The sequence below is a fragment of the Pteropus medius genome, unplaced genomic scaffold (assembly GCF_902729225.1).
Source record: "Pteropus medius unplaced genomic scaffold, Ma_sr-lr_union100, whole genome shotgun sequence".
NCBI lineage: Eukaryota > Metazoa > Chordata > Mammalia > Chiroptera > Pteropodidae > Pteropus > Pteropus medius.
In genome coordinates this window covers 3,862,393-3,881,102 of record NW_024349225.1, presented here as the reverse complement: position 1 = coordinate 3,881,102, position 18,710 = coordinate 3,862,393, and the positions used below count along the sequence as shown (strand labels likewise).

General features: G+C 37.1%; 1 protein-coding gene across 3 annotated transcripts in view; it reads left to right on the top strand.

The window, feature by feature from the left end:
- HMCN1 (hemicentin 1) overlaps positions 1 to 16,228 on the top strand; it is a 460,798-nt gene extending 444,570 nt beyond the window's left edge. For 2 of the 3 annotated variants that reach the window (XM_039881237.1, XM_039881235.1), the window contains exons 103-107: positions 103 to 231; positions 2,431 to 2,781; positions 6,641 to 6,760; positions 13,148 to 13,274; positions 14,763 to 15,637. In XM_039881237.1, the coding sequence (XP_039737171.1) occupies positions 103 to 231; positions 2,431 to 2,781; positions 6,641 to 6,760; positions 13,148 to 13,274; positions 14,763 to 15,129 (1,094 nt within the window). In that variant the 3' untranslated portion in view covers positions 15,130 to 15,637. Of the gene's footprint in view, positions 1 to 102; positions 232 to 2,430; positions 2,782 to 6,640; positions 6,761 to 13,147; positions 13,275 to 14,762 lie in introns of all 3 variants that reach the window. The other variant, XM_039881236.1, reaches the window with a different exon arrangement.
- Positions 16,229 to 18,710: the final 2,482 nt, after the last annotated feature.

The window sequence follows — 18,710 nt, the reverse complement described above, 5'->3', positions numbered from 1 at the left end:
TAAGAAATGCAACCTTTGGCAATTCTAGAAAGAATATTCACTTTAAATATTAGGTTTTGCAAGAGGGGATGTTATTACTTTTTATTGCCTTCATGTCTGTAGATATCGATGAATGTAAAGATGGGACCCATCAGTGCAGATATAACCAGATATGTGAGAATACAAGAGGCAGCTATCGCTGTGTATGTCCACGAGGTTATCGGTCTCAAGGAGTGGGAAGACCCTGTATGGGTAAGTTAGCAGGAACTCTCCTTGAGTAATAAAGCTACTCATATAGTTACCTAGTCTTGCCACTCACTATCCTCAAATGCTTTCTTGCTGCGATTGGATTCATAAGTAATTCATAACAATTTGAATTACAGTTGACCCTTGAACAACAATGGGTTTGAATGTGTGGGTCCACTTATATGTGGATTTTTTTCAATAAGTATACAGTCAGCCCTCCGTATCCCTGGGTTTTTGCATCTACGGATTCAACCAACCACTGATCAAAAACAGTATTTGCATTCAGCAGCTGGGAATTTGTGGATGTGGAAGACCGAGTTTATGCACTATCTTATGCTGTTCTATATAAGGGACTTGAGCATCCATGGATTTTGGTATCTGCTATGGTCCTAGAACCAATTTCCTTGCAGTTACTAAAGGATGACTGACTATCAAGGGAGTCAAAAGTTATACACAGATTTTCTTACTGCATGGGGGTTTGGCATCCCTAACCCCCACGCTGTTCAAGGGTCAACTGTACTTCATACTGAGTTCAATTTATACTACCATTTCAAGTGGTAATCTCTGTGGAGTGCTTACTATATACTATGCATATCACAGTGAGGTTCTGACATAATTGCCATGACAGCTTAATTGTGAATATTATCTCATTGATAATCGCTGTATGCACATGACATAAATGTTCGCATGGGTACATTTAATTTGAATATGAAGTATAGTTGTATGCAATATGGAGGTTTAGGTATGAGGAATTAAAAGGTGAACACACAATTTAAGCAAATCAATAATTATTACATTATTTACCATATATTTAATACTTACTACATGCCATTCCTTAAGCTAAGAATATTTCATTTAAGTCTACCAATTGCCTATTTGTTTCCACCTTAGTTATAACTGAATTTAAAGTAAGGCAGATAACAGATAATAGAAAATATCTGTAAGAAGGTAACCATATACTTTTTATTAAATTAAGAAACTGACCTCTATTCCTCTTCAGAATTTTTAAGTGCAGCAAAAAATTGTGTAGATTTTTGAATACTGGCTTCTGATTTGTGTGCTATGCTTTTAAAATCGATTACCTTGATTATCTACTTAACAATTATTTATAGCAAATTCTCCCGCAAAGACTTAGTTCGGTCTTTATGCAGTACCTAGCATAGTACTTTGCACATAGCAAATGTTCAAAGTAATACTCTTTTATAAATAAATACTTTTTAATAACAGAAATGCATATCATTTTAGTGTTTTATTTAACATCTCCATCAGTCATAACAGTGACCTAGCAGACTGAAACGTGTTTATTGGTTTACTAATTTAACGAGAAGTTGAATGTCAGGGACTGGACTGGGCAGTAAATCAATGAAGAAGGTAGGGCCATTGCCTTAAAGAGATTTAAAATGTTCATTTTAACTTTTGCCTATTAAAATAATTTTTATAGCAAAATTTACTTCTTTTATTTTACTTATTTATGTTTCTTTCATGCCACTATGATAATGAATTAAAGAATTTGGTTTTGATCTCTGATTTTCATACCCTTTTCCTATTTACAGGAAAAGTTGCAAGTATATACTCTGTGTTAACCTAGAAATAGAAAGAAAAATAACTTCTTTTAATTTTATAGACTTTATGAGTTTATACCTTAGTAAGAAATTACTTTGTTTTTATTTCTTTTTTAATTTTTATAAAAAATAGAATTGGTTTGATTAATTAATAATTATTGATTCAAAAGAGACAAAAGAAAATAAAAATGTTTGTAGTCATACCAGTATTCCTGCATCTGAAACTTATAAATGTATAAAAGATGAGAGGCGCTAGTGGTCAATATTATAATTAAATACAAACTAGTGATGTGATTGTGTTCCTAGCACCTCCACCAACAGAATTAAGATCTGTATTAGCTCTGAACTACAGTTTTTCTGAATTCAAGATCACATTTTCCCATATGATCCTTTTTGTTTTCTACTGTACATGTGAAGCAATCTTTAGGGAGAATCATAGAATCTTCCTATACGTTCAGAACTGAACGATTAATGCTTTCTCAAAAGTTCACAACAGTTAAGAAATTACCATATTCCTGGCTTTAAAAGATAACGTAATGTCTTCAGTTTGTTTCACAGACTGATTCTTTATTCCTGTGTTTTGTGTGTATATGTGTATGTGTGTTTTTTTTTCTCTTTTTTATGTATCATGGCACACGAGCAGACATTAATGAGTGTGAACAAATGCCCAAGCCTTGTGCATATCAGTGCTTCAACACCCCCGGCAGCTTCAAGTGTATCTGTCCACCAAGACAACATTTATTAGGGGACGGGAAATCTTGCGCTGGATTGGAGAGGCTGCCAAATTATGGCACTCAGTACAATAGCTATAACCTTGCATGGTTCTCCCCCGTGAGAAACAACTATCAACCTCAACAGCATTACAGACAGTACTCACATCTCTACAGCTCCTACTCAGAGTATAGAAACAGCAGAGCATCTCTCTCCAGGACTAGAAGGACTATTAGGAAAACTTGCCCTGAAGGCTCTGAGGCAAGCCATGACACGTGTGTAGGTAAATGTCAGCCATATTACATTTCCTTTCTGTGGGCTCACTTATGGACCAGTCTGAGCATTTGTACAGCACCTGTAACAGTTTGGGTGCAGTGAGCTACATTCGTTCTCGAACCTGGGATGACTGAGTTTCAAGAAATTTACTCTAACACCTGAAACTATTACAAATTTTATTCGAATAAATGATGTATTTACATGTGTGCATTCTAATAATTTATTATCATTTTATATTGTGTTTTTGGTCACCCTGAAAGTGTTACTAAATTTAATGATATATAGAAATAAATTTCAGTGGCATCTGGAATTTTTTTTTTTTTTTAAAAGAGGTGTATATCGTCACATAATATACGATAATTATGGCTACATCCAATTGATGCCAAAGCAATGGGTTAAAAGTGAAGCTTTCAGCTATTCAGTCGACTGCTTTTCTCCGTGACAACCAACACTGTGCTGACTGTTGTCTCATACTCCCCATAAAATGTTTTAGTTCGACTATTTTGTATATAGGTATGTCACTGAAAAGATCATTTGAGACAGGACAAAATTAAGTTGCTTCCGTCACTCTAAAATATGTGCTTTTCAGTATCTTTATCTAAACTCACAAGTCTTTCATGAAATTTATTTGCAAAAGTGGAGTGTAATTTCCAACTTAAGAAGTGAGACCTTGTTTTCTGTTAAGTTGCCAGCATTACCATCTGTCATTCGTTTAATTCAGTTTGCTGTGAGTATTCACAGTTTGCATGTCATCGAGCTATGCACCAAGAGAAATTAGCAAACAGGAATTAGCCCCACTGTTTGTTAGATGAAAAAAGAAAGCAAGGATGAGTGGGAAGAGAGAGGCAGAAAGAGAGGGAAGAAAGAAATTCCGTTTAAATTTAAGAGACCCCTATGCCGATCTCATTTTCTTGCATTTTTCTTATGTTCTACACTTTGTTTATTCTCTCCTCAGTATGCTTTCTATTAAATATTTCTTTTAAACATTTTTAAAATTTCTTCTGCTGAGTTCAATTTTTGTCACTTCTTTTTTTTTTTTTTTTTTTTTTACCTATTCCAAGCCTGTTCCTGTATAATTATCTTCTCAGACATGCTTTCTTAGTCACTTTTGGAGTAGACCAGCTTCTTATATCACCTCTGCTCAACTGGACCCTCAAACCCTCTGGGTACTTAAATTTTAACCTTTTTTCATTAAGTTTATATTTTACCAAGACTTTTCCTTCTAAATGTCCTGATGTACCTGAAGCTTAAAATGATGGATGTAAAGTCTTCTTCCTGTGTCAGCTTCCTAGAACTGTGGACAGTACTAGTTTCTTCTACTTCTTAAACTTCAAACATTAATGCATACATTAACAACTCTACATTTTGTCCCATAGGGCAGGGATCCCCAAGCCCCGGATCATAGACTGTTACTGGTCAGTGGCTTGTTAGGAACCGGGCCACACAGCAGGAGGTGAGCAGCAGGCAAGGGAGTGGAGCTTCATCTGTATTTGTAGCTGCTCCCCAGAGCTAGCATCACCGCCTCAGCTCCACCTCAGATCATCGGGCATTAGAGTCTCATAGAAGCACTGGTCCCTGGTGCCAGAAACGTTGGGGACTGCTGTCATATGGTCAAACACTACTTAATTGCTAAACCTGTGAATTCCTGTCCTTGCTAGTATGTCAAATACCACTCTAAACCTGCTCTAAGCCATTCTGACTGTTGTTAATGTTTCGTGCACACAATTTTGACCTGACTCTTTGGTAGTTAAAATTTTTTATTTTTCATTGACAAAATTAGTATCTGACATTTTGTCTTTCAAAGTTTCTTTCAAATAGTCACACCGAAGGATTCTCACACCCTATTATCATCTCACTCTTCGCCTTCATTTTAGACAAGCTCTTTTCTTCTCTTCCTTTATTCTCCTGCCCCCAAATCATCGTTTATGCTATGATAAATGAATTAAACTACACCCCCACACACACCATACATCATCTTGCTGACTTCTTCTCAATCATCTGAAGGCCCAAGTCATTTTAAGAAAGTGTTTCTGATTAATAACCTAATTTTCTATTTCTTTTATCACTACCTATACCCTGTAATTTCGTCATGGTAGCATCTTATCAGTGTTTTCTGTGTCTTCGTGTTGATATTACACCAATTTTATGTTTACAGGAGTTCTCTTCCCCAAACCTCCACTGTTTGAGGCAGCTACTGTTTCAGAGTGAGGACCAATCTTAGAGAATCTAAATTAAACTTCCGTAACTAGTCCATTACTAGATAGTTAAGTTTTCTTTGGAGGCAATTAATAGGCTTGGACATTTAGAAATATTTCTTAAAATATGGTGAGTATTCATAGTGTTGGCACTGAAAGAAATTTACACCAAGATTGTAGACAGCTTTGGAATTATATAACGAGCAAACTTGCAATAAACACCAAATGCCTTTAATTAGCCATCTGAGATAACTTACAAAAGATTCAAATTAACACTATGGAATCTTGTTAGACGAGCTAAAATTTAGCTTTTTAAGGATTTGATTTCAAAGCTTCACAGGAAAAATGAAGACTGCAGTGTTTCTGCATGGAGGAATTACACTTTGGGCCACTTTAGAATTCATATTTTGGGAAGTGCAATGTTGACTACTCGAAGTTCAACATCCTTTACATTTCTGTTGTTATTCTAGGTTAAAGGAGATTACAAAGGGAGAAAGTGAAAATAACTCACCTAAGTTTTGGAATGAATGCTTTCATTAACTAAAAAGAGCAAAAACATTGAGGAAATATTTGATGAATAAATATCGTTAGCAGAATTTGAATCATTGCAATATTTTCTGAGCATGTGCAAAATATGCAAAATGAACAGATTCTTTTGCTCTGAGACATCTCCCAGTTTTCACTTTGTCTTCTCTTTGCTTCCACCAGAGCCCTCCGACTCCCATTCCTGTCCTATTCTCCTCTCCATTCTTCCTCTGGTTGGTGTGTGCTCGGAGAATGAGCAAATTTTAATATCAGTCAAAGCAAAACACAGTTGGGATAAGAAATCTGAGGCCTCCCGCATCACATCTCTTATCCTGAAAGCAAATACCAGTTAATTTTTAATTATCATCTATTCTGTCTCCTTTTCATTGCTCTTTTCTCGGCTTTGTTTCATAATAGCAAATAGATACCTCTTTATAGTTTAGAACATGCTTCCACATATATTACTGTATATGAACCTTCCAAAAACCTGTAAAGTAGGAAGGTTGTATCAGTGACTTCTTTCAGCAGTAGAATCAGCTGAGATCTTGAGAAGTGGCCTGCCCAAGGTAACACAGCAACTATATATGTAGTTGTCGTTAATACTTTACAGTTATGTGAGTTCAATGAATATCCCTATCACAAAAATACAAACACTTCACTTGCTAATATCTGTGTATGGGAAACTGCATGGGTGTTAGGGGCTGGTGCAGGGTGAGAGAGAGAGAGAAGTAGCTAAAGTTAAAAACTAACATTCCTTTTTCCAGTTAATCTCAATAAAAACGTCATCTTTTTGGTAAATTCTACTATTCTGTCAACAGTTTAGTACCTTGGTGGATTAGGATCTTGAACAAATCTGTTTTGTCTGTCATTTTAGTCTTACCTAATACAAAAATAGGCCATTTTGGGGTTTCAGCTTATAAATGTTTATACACGGAAGAGATGTTCACATATTGTAAATTACCGTAGTTAATATTGGACTCCATTAAAAACAGACCCTGATATAAAACAGCTCTGAGCATATTTAAACATATGAGTGTTAAATCACCAAGAAGTTTTTCTGTAGTATATCAACAGTTTGTTTACAGTTGGTTCTGTCAATTTCTGCCTTTGTTTGCATGGTTATAACTCTGCTTTCTTTCTGCACAGATATTGATGAATGTGAAAACAGAGACACCTGCCAACATGAGTGTAAAAATACCTTTGGAAGCTACCAGTGTATCTGCCCACCTGGCTATCAACTCATGCTCAATGGAAAGACATGTCAAGGTAAGACCATTTTGGGGTGTTTATTGCAGCAACTTGACTTAAAATCAACATAGGAGAGTGTGAGAAATTAAATGCTTTCCTTTTTGAATAATTATTCTCCTAGTTACTTCCTCTCCTTTCTCATTCCTATTAGTCCAATTTATCTTAAAGCATTGCTTTTGCAGTAAGAGAAGCAATGAGAAAGCCATTAAGCAAAGGAAAATAGTTGAGAGATATTTTTGGTATGGTCTTACTGGGACTAAGAATAGCTAAACCAGTTCATTTTATGTATTTTTAAAACTTAATGTTTTTAAATATTTTTTCACGATTCGGCTAAGATGGAAGGAGAAATGGGAGGAGTGCTCAGTAAATTTACTTCAGTGTTAGGCATTATTTTATGTTTTAGCTTAGAGATCAAATTGATTAACTAATCCATTCATTATTTGAGTCTATGAATAATGTGGAACAATCACGTTTTAGCATTGCAGGATGCAAAACGTTTAAACAAATGAATACTATGCAGTCTCTTCCCTTTGAGATCTTAGATTCTAGTGGAGATAGACACGTGAATAACACAATTAACATACAAGGTTATAGGTGCTATCACAGAGTTTTAGACAATCTACAGTGATGATAGAAAAAAATATCAATCTCAATAGTTTACTTTTTATGCAAAAACATGAAAGGAGCATTGCACTTTAAATTATCGCAGTGTATACTTAGATTAAAAAGAAATAGAAACTCGTATAAATCTTGAAAATCTTCTTAGATACCTTTTCAATTTTGTGGACAAAATCTAGTAGTATTATGTAGATGTTAATAAGCCTCTGAATTTTCTTAACTTCTGTCGTGTACAAGCTATATCCTTTTCTAAAGTACAGCAAGTAAAATCTCCAAAAGAGTGCTTTATCAGAATTTTCCTTCTCCATAAGATTCACAAAAGACTTGGTAGGATGCAACTTGGGAAAGATGTGTTCTAGAGACAAGACCAGGGTGGAAAACGGCTTCATCCAAGTTACCATGAGCCTTTCCACTCCCCGAGGGCCCCCCTGGGTCGTGTGGGCTAGAGAAGGACAGTAAACAGTAATAACCTTTGCTCTCAGCCATCAGTCTCCAAACGTTTATGAAGAATTAACTCTATTCAGAACATTTTACTGAGATTTGAAGAACCGGCATAACACATTTATCGTATAGTCTTATGTTTTTTTCCAAAACAGATATTATCTCATTTTAATCAGCAGCACAGATTTGTCAAGGGTAATAATTTATATCCATTCTATAGATAATAAAACTGATTCTCAGAGTGATTATGTGAGGCTCAGTGTCTGAGAAAAGTCAAAAGCAAGGCTAGGACTTGATCGCAGATCTCATGTCTAGAATAGTCTTTTTCTCTCCTATGATGCTGTGAACACTGGGATTATTATTCTATGGCAGTAGCCTGTTTTATAACTTTCTTCAGCTCATCAACCCAAGAATCTTTCTGAAGAGGTGGCAGTGTCCAACACTAACATGACACTCCCTACAGGCACACCAGACACCATAAAAGGATGCAAGACAGATACTGAAGCATTTTGAATAACCAACTGGATTGCAAAACCCCTTAGCTAGATTTTTAAGGGTTCTATTATGTCATATTCTCATTTTCTTCTTTTCTAAATTTTTTGTTTGTTTTTAAATTGCCCTTGTCACTTATTCAGTTTACAACATTTTTCAACTTTCATTTGGGCTTCAGAGAGTGGAAAATAATGTGAATGAATTAGAAGCAGGTGTCATTTGAAATGGTTGCAATTTAAATGGATTGCATATTTTTGTGATTTTTAAAAAGACATGAGAGAAAACAATTATGCCCTTTAAAGAAGTCTTTACTCTAAAGAATAATTTGAAGTCTTTTTATAGCTTTAGAAAGTGTTTGAGAGATTTATGAGGAACAAAAGACTACTTTTCATTCACATACACATTTTTTGAAGCTTTTTACGTTATCGATAGAAATATCAGTAAGAAAAGGGAAATAAAAGTGAATTTGACATTGAGCAAGGACAGAGACTGTCAAAAGTGGAAGTCACCAGACTGCCAAAAATGAAAAACAACAAACACACCCAATCATAATTTGCCCAGGAGAAACTAAAAAATCCTTATGTAAATTTTAAGCACTACTAATCTAATTCTAATTATATCAGCACTGCATTTGAAAGGAGTGTTCTATCCAAGTTTTTAAAAAGTAATCCATAATATTTATCAAGAATCAAAATGATTCTATACTTTCTATAAGATAAATGTTTCAAGTATGTTTATCCTAACGTATTTTTAATGTATCCAGAAGTGCTTGGTTAAATGCATTCATATGTTCTAAAGCTATTAACATAAAAGTTTGTCAGTTCATCTTGATATTTTTTTCTTCTAGCAATCATGTTTATATTATAAAATGACTATACTTTAATTTCTATCATAATAATCTTCTTATAATAGAACATATAAACCAGACATCACCACATTGTCAGTTAACAGAAGACAGCTCAATTTCTCCATCATTTCTGACTTCTTTTTTTTAAGGCCAGTGAGTAAAAACAATGAGCAGAGGGAGTGGAGCGAATGCCCATCCTGATGAGAGAGTAGGAGTTGGAAGACAAAGGAAGGCCACCTACCCAGAATCTCAAATACTTAAGAGAGCTTTCTATGGAAAGTAATCATTATTATGGAGCTAAGGACAAACACTTTGTATATTAGATTCTGATGTTTCTTTATCGATTCAAATTCAGCCTATGAAAATATATGATAAGTAGCTGTTATGCGTATACAGACATGTGTCCGGATTCTGGTCTCCATGTCACCATTTTTATGGGCCCTTGCAGTGCACTGGCCTCCATGTTTAAGCATGAGTTCACTGTAAAAGTTGCCCCGAAATGAAATTTGGAGGATGGTTGGGAAGGGAATGTTCTTTTAATGAGAGAAAAGAAGGTAAGGCTAATCAAATTTCTTTCACATTTCTCCAGAGGGCTTTCCACTTCATTTCGAGGCCATCTCATTTTGTCAAAGAGATGAATCACTTCTGACAGATAAAATCACAATTAAAACGTGGATCACAGAGATAATAGGCAAGACTGAACTTAGATAAAAACTTGTTTCACACTATGTTCCATTCCTATAGGAAAACTAGCCTTAATGTGAAACTAGTAATAGGAAGCACATTGTCAGCACATCCAAGTAACTAAAAAGTCAAGTGATTTACTCCATATTATTCTAGCCCGGTGCTTTTTACTTCGTGCAGACTATTAAGTTTAAAGTAAATACATTTTATGTCATTTTCTTAGAAAATAGGATATATTTGGAACCAATCCAAAATGCTCATTTTTAAGTCAGAAATGCAAATGGTAAATAATTCAGAAATGAAATTTAACATTCATTGTCCATGACTAAAACACAGTTGCCCCCCTCTCATCTACGGTTTCGCTTTCCACGTTTTCAGTTATCCAGTCTGAAAATATTAAGTGGAAAATTCCAGAAGTAAACAATTCATAAGTTTTAAATTGAGCACTGAATAGGCTAATGAAATTTTGTGTCGTGCCACTTCCCACTTAGGCCGTGAATCATCCATTTGTCCAGTATATTCATGCTATATATGCTACCTGCTCATTAGTCACTTAGCAGCCATCTTGGTTATGAGATTGAAGATCGAGTATGTGTGTGTGTGCGCATGTGAGAGACAGAGCAAGAGCGAGAGCGAGAGCGAGAGCGAGAGCGAGAGTGAGAGAGAGAGAGAGAGAGAGAGAGAGAGAGAGGAAGAGAGAGAGTCAGAGGATATGACAATCCTTCCAGAATACTTTTAGAATAAACCCAAAGCATAGGCTAGCAGTGATATTGAGACTGATGGATTTTCAGGAAAGAGGGTCCATAAAGTACAACAAAAATTTTAAGGAATTTTAAGGTCCCAAAGTTAGCCATATTCTAGAGCAGGAGTCCTCAACTCCTGGGCCACAGACCAGTACCAGTCCATGGCCCGTTAGGAACCAGGCTGCACAGTAGGAAGTAAGTGGCGGGCAAGGGAGCAAAGCTTCATCTGTATTTGCAGCCGCTCCCCAATGCTATCTGTATTTGCAGCTGCTCCCCAGCGCTAGCATCACTGCCTCAGCCCCACCCCAGATCATCAGGCATTAGATTCTCATAGGAGCACTGGTCCCTGATGCCAAAAAGGTTAGGGACCGCTGCTCTAGATCAATAATTTGATACTGTGGTATTTGTATTCTCCTGTTGGTGCATGAAAGCTTTCTAGCAGTATGAAAGCAGGCATGTATTTCAGGGAATCATTTTCCATCCAGATCCTCATTTTTCATAAATTCTCCTTGCTAAAGTCAATCCACCTGTGGCCTATGGCCTGTGGCCTGGACTTCTCCTTTCCCCTCTCCCCTCTCCCCTCCCATAACCTTCTTCTGCTTTACCAAAAAAAAAAAGTTTCCACTAATCCCTAGTGTCTTTATGATACCTGGGTGTCGAATGCTTCAAGGCACATACACAGGGTGAGAACATACTGATGGCGACGGGCCTTATTTCATCATGGCTACAAACCAATGGTCTTAGCTCTCTATTTTAAATTAAATTCCAGAAGCAAACTGGTTGTCACAGGAGCACCTACTTACACTTTTCACCAAAATTTTGATGAAAATATATTTAAAGCATGTGTACATCAAACAGCAATGCCAGAATTCACATCCCTTGCAACTACTTAAACATGACGATAAACTTTACAGATCATTTTTAAAAAGTATGAGTTACATATAAGGTTTTCAAATCTTTTTTTCAAGCAGGCAAACAAAAATTTTGAAGACTACTCACTTTAGAGAAAGTTTAAGTCAACTGGCTTCATAGAGGCACTTGTAATAATCTTCTTCTTTAGTGTTTGAGTAAACATAGATCCTGATGTACAGGAGGGAACAATTACAGTTATTTGGACCCAAATCAGTTCTCTGGAGAGAGGTAGGTCCTAAAGGTCAAATCAACTTCTGTCACGGAAGTGGTGCCAAGACCAGTGGAACCAATAACGTGTAACTGTTCTGTCATTTTACAGTAGTAAGTGATTTGGTATCTGGGTAATGATATTTATAGTAGACCTGAGTTAAAGTTGTAAAGTTCTTTTGTGGACACTTGGATAACATGAAATAGCACTATGCTAAAAAAAAAAAAAAGAGAGAGAGCGAGAAAGAAGAGAAGAAATTCCAAGAGATAGTAGTCATCCCTCTTATCCATGGGGATACCTTCCAGCACACCTAGTGGATGCCTGAAACCAATAATACTACCTAACCCTATATATACTATGTGTTTTCTATACATACATACATATGAAAAAGTTTAATTTATAAATTAGGCACAATAAGAGACTAACAATAATAACTAATAATAAAATAGAACAATTGTAACAATATACTGTAACAAAAGTTATATGAATGTGGTCTCCCTCTCTCTCACACACACACACATACATACACACACACACATATTCATGCACAAAAACATTTTTATTTATAGATCCCCTGATGCTCAAATATGGACCCCAAGTTAAGAATCTTGGCTCAAAAACACACTTTCAGAAAGCTCAAAAAATTTTTCCTTTAGCTCCATCTTGATACTTCTTAATTTTAATGACCTACGTGTGTCTTTATTCAATAAATTTTTTTGTAGAAAATGACTAAATAAACAGCATTTCATTTGCATGTTTCTCTATTACCCTGGGGAGAGCTATTACCTTAGGGAGAGCATCCCATCACCATAACAACCGAGGATGGCTTCTGCAGTTAAAATTTTATCAAACTTGGATCGTGACTCGGGTTATTCATTGGATCCTGGTTTCTTCTGTATTCTGTCTCCCTCAACAAGCTCTGACTGTCCTATACAATCTCCTCTGAATTTATGACCCAACTCCTTTAATTTCCACTACTCTGCCTCCTACTCAATAATTTGAACTTATAAAACACAGTAAGAGAGAAGGATCATTCACATTTTACAGAGATTTTTCACTTTACAGAAAGGTTCACAAATGTGCTTTAAATTTTTTGCTTGTTTTCAGTGAATTTAAAATATTATTTGCTTTACAAAACTCAAATAGACTCTATTTTCCAAATATAAAAAAACACCAGAGAGTTTTTAATAGCTTTCCTTCTGCTTTTATAGTATTTATGTTTCTGTTTCTTTTCACATATGTTTTAAAAAAAAAAAAATCCTCAAAAGATTCTGGGAAATAGCACACCAGGTATCAGGAACGTGGTAAGGGGTTGAGGGAGCTTAGGTACAGCTACTGAGTCATTTATAGGGAGGAGAAGACTGACCCTCAGCACCCCAGCCACATGTCCACAACGCCTGCTCTGATGGCCAGTTCTGACCTGCACTGCTGATGCCACATGTTCCTTGTGCTGTCGCTAGATGTTGACGAGTGTCTGGAGCAGAATGTGCACTGTGGGCCAAACCGCATGTGCTTCAACATGAGAGGAAGCTACCAATGCATCGATACGCCTTGTCCACCCAACTACCAACGGGATCCTGTCTCGGGGTATGTCTTGCCTTCCCTTCCCAGACATGCTTTTGCAAATCTCTCTTCTTCTTTCTCTTTGACCAGCACACTCTGTTTGTAGTCATGTTTAACTCACAGGAAATCCCTAACCGCAGGGGATATGGGATAACAGTGTGTTCCTTCTTCAATGAATGAGCAAGAAATGAGCTCATCCTGCAGCCCCCATGGCAGCCTAAACTGTCACTTCTGGCTGCCAGCGTCTTGGGGCAGTCAGTCTCCCCAGCGTGTGATCCCACCATGCAGCACCTAGAATTGGCCTCAGCAGTGAGCGTTTTACAGGACGAAAGTGCCTGCCTTTCTTTGAAATTTTCTTTTCAGTTTCCATTTGGGCTGCCTCAGAGTTTCAAAGTCTCTCGGCACTGAGAGATCTCCAAGAAGTACTTTGGCCATTTCTGTGATGACTCACGATGACTTCAGGAGAGAATGGTGATGAGCAAGGATGAGTCAGTTGTCTGCCTCTTCCTACATTTCCTGCTGTCCGAGCCCCTGTCTTTTATGGGATCTGAATAGACTACTCTCCTATTTTCTCCCTCCCCTTACAGAAAAGCTGTACTCTGTTCAGATACCAAGATAACGGGGTCCTTGACAGGTGATGGTCCTCACGAACAGGGTCTGCTGGTAAGAGGGTGACTCTGAAAGCAAATGTGAGTTGGCGCTCACACTTTGTTTTGCCCGCAGCCGTGACTACTAAGTTGCTGTAAGCTGGGCAAGTGCGGGCTGCCCAGGGCCCACCAGAAAGCTCGTCATCACAGGTCTGAGGGCCATACGGAGGAGATGGAAATGAAGAATATAAATTTATGAAACTTCTAAAAATACTCTGACCGAAGAATTCATATCTTCAGAAAATGGTCCTTTGGGCATTTTTTTCTCTTTATTACCCGTGATTTCTGGCAGACAGTTTACAAGTCATGATGACTCAAAAACAGCCAATGTGGGCTCAGGAAAAAGAAAATACAATATTTTTCATTTAAAAAATGTGGAAGACAAATACAAAAGGAAGAGTGTTCTTCCAGGAATTCTAATTGACCTTTTATTATTTTCAAAAACTAAACCAAATATCAATATTTTTATTTCAGCTTTCAAACAGTATTAGCATAGATGTTAAAATTTTTAAATAGCCTATATTCCTCTCTTTAAGAAATCCTTGTTTGCAGTATAAGTACGGATGCTTCTATTAACAAAACTGACTCTTGTGCTACTCATGCTTGCTTCCGTGGTTCAAAAGCTTCCGACTTTAATGGAGCCGAGAGAGAGAGAAATTTGACTCTACACCAGCATACTCTCTTAACCATCTGCATCTGGTTTGAGTTAGTGACACAGGACATGGAGTGAGCCTGTTGCTCTTGAGTCAGACCGACCCCTGCCTTTAATGCCTGAAAGTTGTCATGGGTCGTGATCACCTGCATCATGTCTTTCCGGCTTCCAAGCCAGATAACTATATACACTGCATGTGTTTGTTGTCCTCAGGTTCTGCCTCAAGAACTGTCCACCCAATGATTTGGAATGTGCCTTGAGCCCATATGCTTTGGAATACAAACTCGTCTCCCTCCCATTTGGAATAGCTGCCAATCAAGATTTAATCCGGCTGGTTGCATACACGCAGGATGGAGTGATGCATCCCAGGACAACTTTTCTCATGGTGGATGAGGAACAGACTGTTCCTTTTGCCTTACGGGACGAAAACCTGAAAGGCGTGGTGTACACAACACGACCCCTACGAGAACCGGAGACCTACCGTATGAGGGTTCGAGCTTTATCCTACAGTGCCAATGGGACCATCGAATATCAGACCACATTCATAGTTTATATAGCTGTGTCTGCCTATCCATACTGAGACGGCCTCCCAAGCCCAAGCCACATACTCAAGGCGCATTAATCACGGGAATCACGTGCCCTTCCAGATCACCCCCTCCTGAACAGTTGCGATCTTGGCAACTTGAAAATGGTGCTATGCTCTGTTTCACGTGCCTTCCTTGGTACCGCTGAGGTATTTTCATGATCCCACCATGCTCACATCTTTTGTTAAGGTCTAGAAAAGTCCCTTATTATTTTCTTTATTTATTACACTGGAGCAGTTACTTTCCAAAGATTATTCTGAATACCTACAATGGGACACATCAGCGATGTTTTATGAGAGCATCGTAGCTAAGATCATTTTCCTACAATGAACAAAAATAACTATAATAATAATTCAAAGCCAAGCAGACTTTTGAGCATTCGACCATTTTTAAAATAATGAAACTGTTTGCTCTGTGTTTTGATCAAAGCTTATTAAGTAACCTATGAAGCTGCTTTTTAAAAAAAAAAAAAAATGTCGATACTTTTTAATAGGACTTACACACCTATTTTTACTTTAAGGAAAAAAGAAACATCACTTGTTTTAGAAATATAGTACAGCTTCTAGAAAGTTAGTTTGATCCCAGATGGCACTCATCTTGATTAACTATCCAGAATGAGAATATTATTTTCAGTGACTTTGTAAAATGAGTTGAACCACTTATAATAATAATAAATATATATATATATTACTTTCTCCTCGGATAGTTGTTAATGGCATAGATCTTTGCCCTAACATTTGATATAATCTTCCATTCAGTTAGCTCCTTAACGTTTACATTCCATAATCTTTTTAACTTTCCTTTCAATTGGAAACCATTTTTTAAAATATCAGTGGGACATTTTTCTTTGTTTTTCTTAAAAAACCTCATATGTTCAAATTAGCATAAATGTTTAACGTCAATACACTGTACATGGTGGTAACAGACTCTGGAAGCAATTGCCAAGATGTATTCTATTTTTATGAAGTGTATATATATATTACCTTAGTGTGTATTTTCTATGTAATATCTTGATGGACTCTTTTATAAAATTATTTTATAAAAAAAACAATGTTACAGGAAAACCAGCCTAAATAAAATTTTCACATCCTTTTTCTTAACTTTATTGAAAATCTAAAATTGCTTCCTTACAGCTATAACGGTATTAAAGTTCATAGACACACCCACACATATATGCATATGTCACATATGTCATGTCACATATCATTCAATTATCACAACAGCTCTTGAGATAGGTAATACTATATTGTTATTCACATTTTATAAGTCAGGATCCTAGGACTCAGATGACTTATGTAACTTCCTTAAAATAGCACAGCTAATTAATGGCAGAAATATCATACCTCTACCTCTTAAAACTTCCAGTCAAATAATATCTCCTTTGCATGACAGTTTTCTCACCTACCTAAACAGATTCTTTATATCTCATCTACTACCTGTGATAGGTAATAACCTCGTGGAGGCCTAAACATGGCCTATGAATGAAGGATTTTTACTTAGAATCACATTGTGCAAAGAAATCTAGAAAAATCCAGTCTACAGCCTGGCAGCCAGGCAGATGATTATCTGACTCAGTGTTTGCCAAAGAATATTCTGTAGAACGTCAGTTCAGTTAAGGTACTTTGAGTCATCTGGGTTCCAAGATCAAACAAGTTTGGGAAACACTGTATAATATGTCTTCCTATTAAATATTTACTGTGAAAGCTAACACTTAAAGGGTCTTAGAAGAGCAGTAGTAAGTAAATAGATTTAATTTGTTCAAGTCAACATTTTCCAAAATATTTAATCACAAACCTTTTCCCCCCACTACATTATAATATCCCACTGAACAGTTGGAGAAATGCTGGTTTAACATATACAGTCAAGACACCTGAGTGACTCGTCAACCCTTAGAAAGGACACTTCAAAGCCTACTTTGGTAAACAGTTCCAACACATGACCCTGAATTAAACCACATTATTTTTTCTCATTTCCTCTGTCTAGTGTTCTGCGAGCATAGAGTGACCAGCCATGAGCTACTGCACAGTCCTTAGTAGAAATAGACTTCTGGTTACTATACTATTTGTTTTAGAAATTCCTGTATGGAGCCAGAATACCCAGCCATAATTTTGACTTTGACCAAGGACTTCTGACAAAATTTCCTTGAAATGCCTCATAATCACCCTAGTGGTTGAGCAGAGTTAGACGATGATATCAATCACCAAGGCCAAATATTCCCTCAGGATTACAGAACAGGGTATGGAGCATCTAGCAAAGCTGTAAGGAGCAAGCCCACATCTTGTTTTTTGCCATGACAGTCTTCTGATCCTGCCAAATCCACAAAGACCCTGGATGGGAAGACTAGCGGGAAGGGAAGGTCTCCAAAAGGAGGAAACCAAGGGGGCAAATGAGAAATCTAATAGGTAATATTAGACTCAAATATACACAATCTCATGTGTCATATATACATATGACACAATATAATTAATCTGATCTCAACATAAGAAGTGTGATCTACACAGGTGGTCACCCAACTTTTTCTGTAAAGAGAAAGATAATAAATATTTTAGGCTTTATAGGCCATGTGTTTTCTCTTGCTACTTCTTAACTCTATTCTTGCACAAAAGCAGCCATAGACAATATGTATACATGTATTTCCTTTGTTTTTGTTACTTTGGGTGGGTGGGGGATAAAGAGGTAGCATTGGCATTGATAGGGAACAAGGAAGATGGCTCCTAGTAGGAAGACGTGTGAAATGGAAAAAACGAAACAAAACAAAACCAGATGCCTTTAAAAAAAAAGAAAAAGCCAATGGTTTTACATTCATTCAACCAACACACAAACCCCCCTCTCACTATTAGCAAGGAAAATTGATAAAGAAGGCCTTTGACCTTCCTCTGCTGTTGAGACTTTTTAAGACTTATGTCCATTTTTACATGATTTCACAGAGTAAGAAGGTGCCCATAGATGGTTGGATGGATGGATGGATGGATGGATGGATGGATGGATGTGTGTGTGTGTGTGTGTGTGTGTGTGTGTGTGTGTGTGTGTGTGTGTGTGTGTGTTAGGGGGAGGGGTATTATTTTCCCGAAGCCCATGAAGAAGCTTTATGTTCTAGCCACCCTAAGAATGTTTCCTAATGATAATAATGCACTTTGACCCAGTGGGACATTTGCTTGCTTTTTTTCCCAGAATTCAAGGAACAATGAGACAAAGGAAAAATCTTTAGCTGCCACATGATTTTGTTGTGCTAGGAGGCTGCCCTTGTACACTGAGCCACTTTGTTCTTATTCTATTGGTTTTCAGGCTCTCAGCATGCCTGATTTTCAAGCTTGTAATCCGTACAAGGTAATGCCCTTATGTTTCCAGTTTCCTCCACCTCCGAATCAGACAGCAGGCTAGAGGCCACTCATTGTGCTCTGGCCTGGGCTCCCAAATAAAGTGGTTCCATGTGTGGAGGCTGTGCCTGACGTGTCCCATTGGCCATGGCTTATTCCAACTCCGTAGGGACACTGAAAGAATGCATCAACAGACTTTCCCAGGTATCTAAAACACATTTTCAAAATGTCAAGTGACCCTTGATGACCAGTCTGCTGAT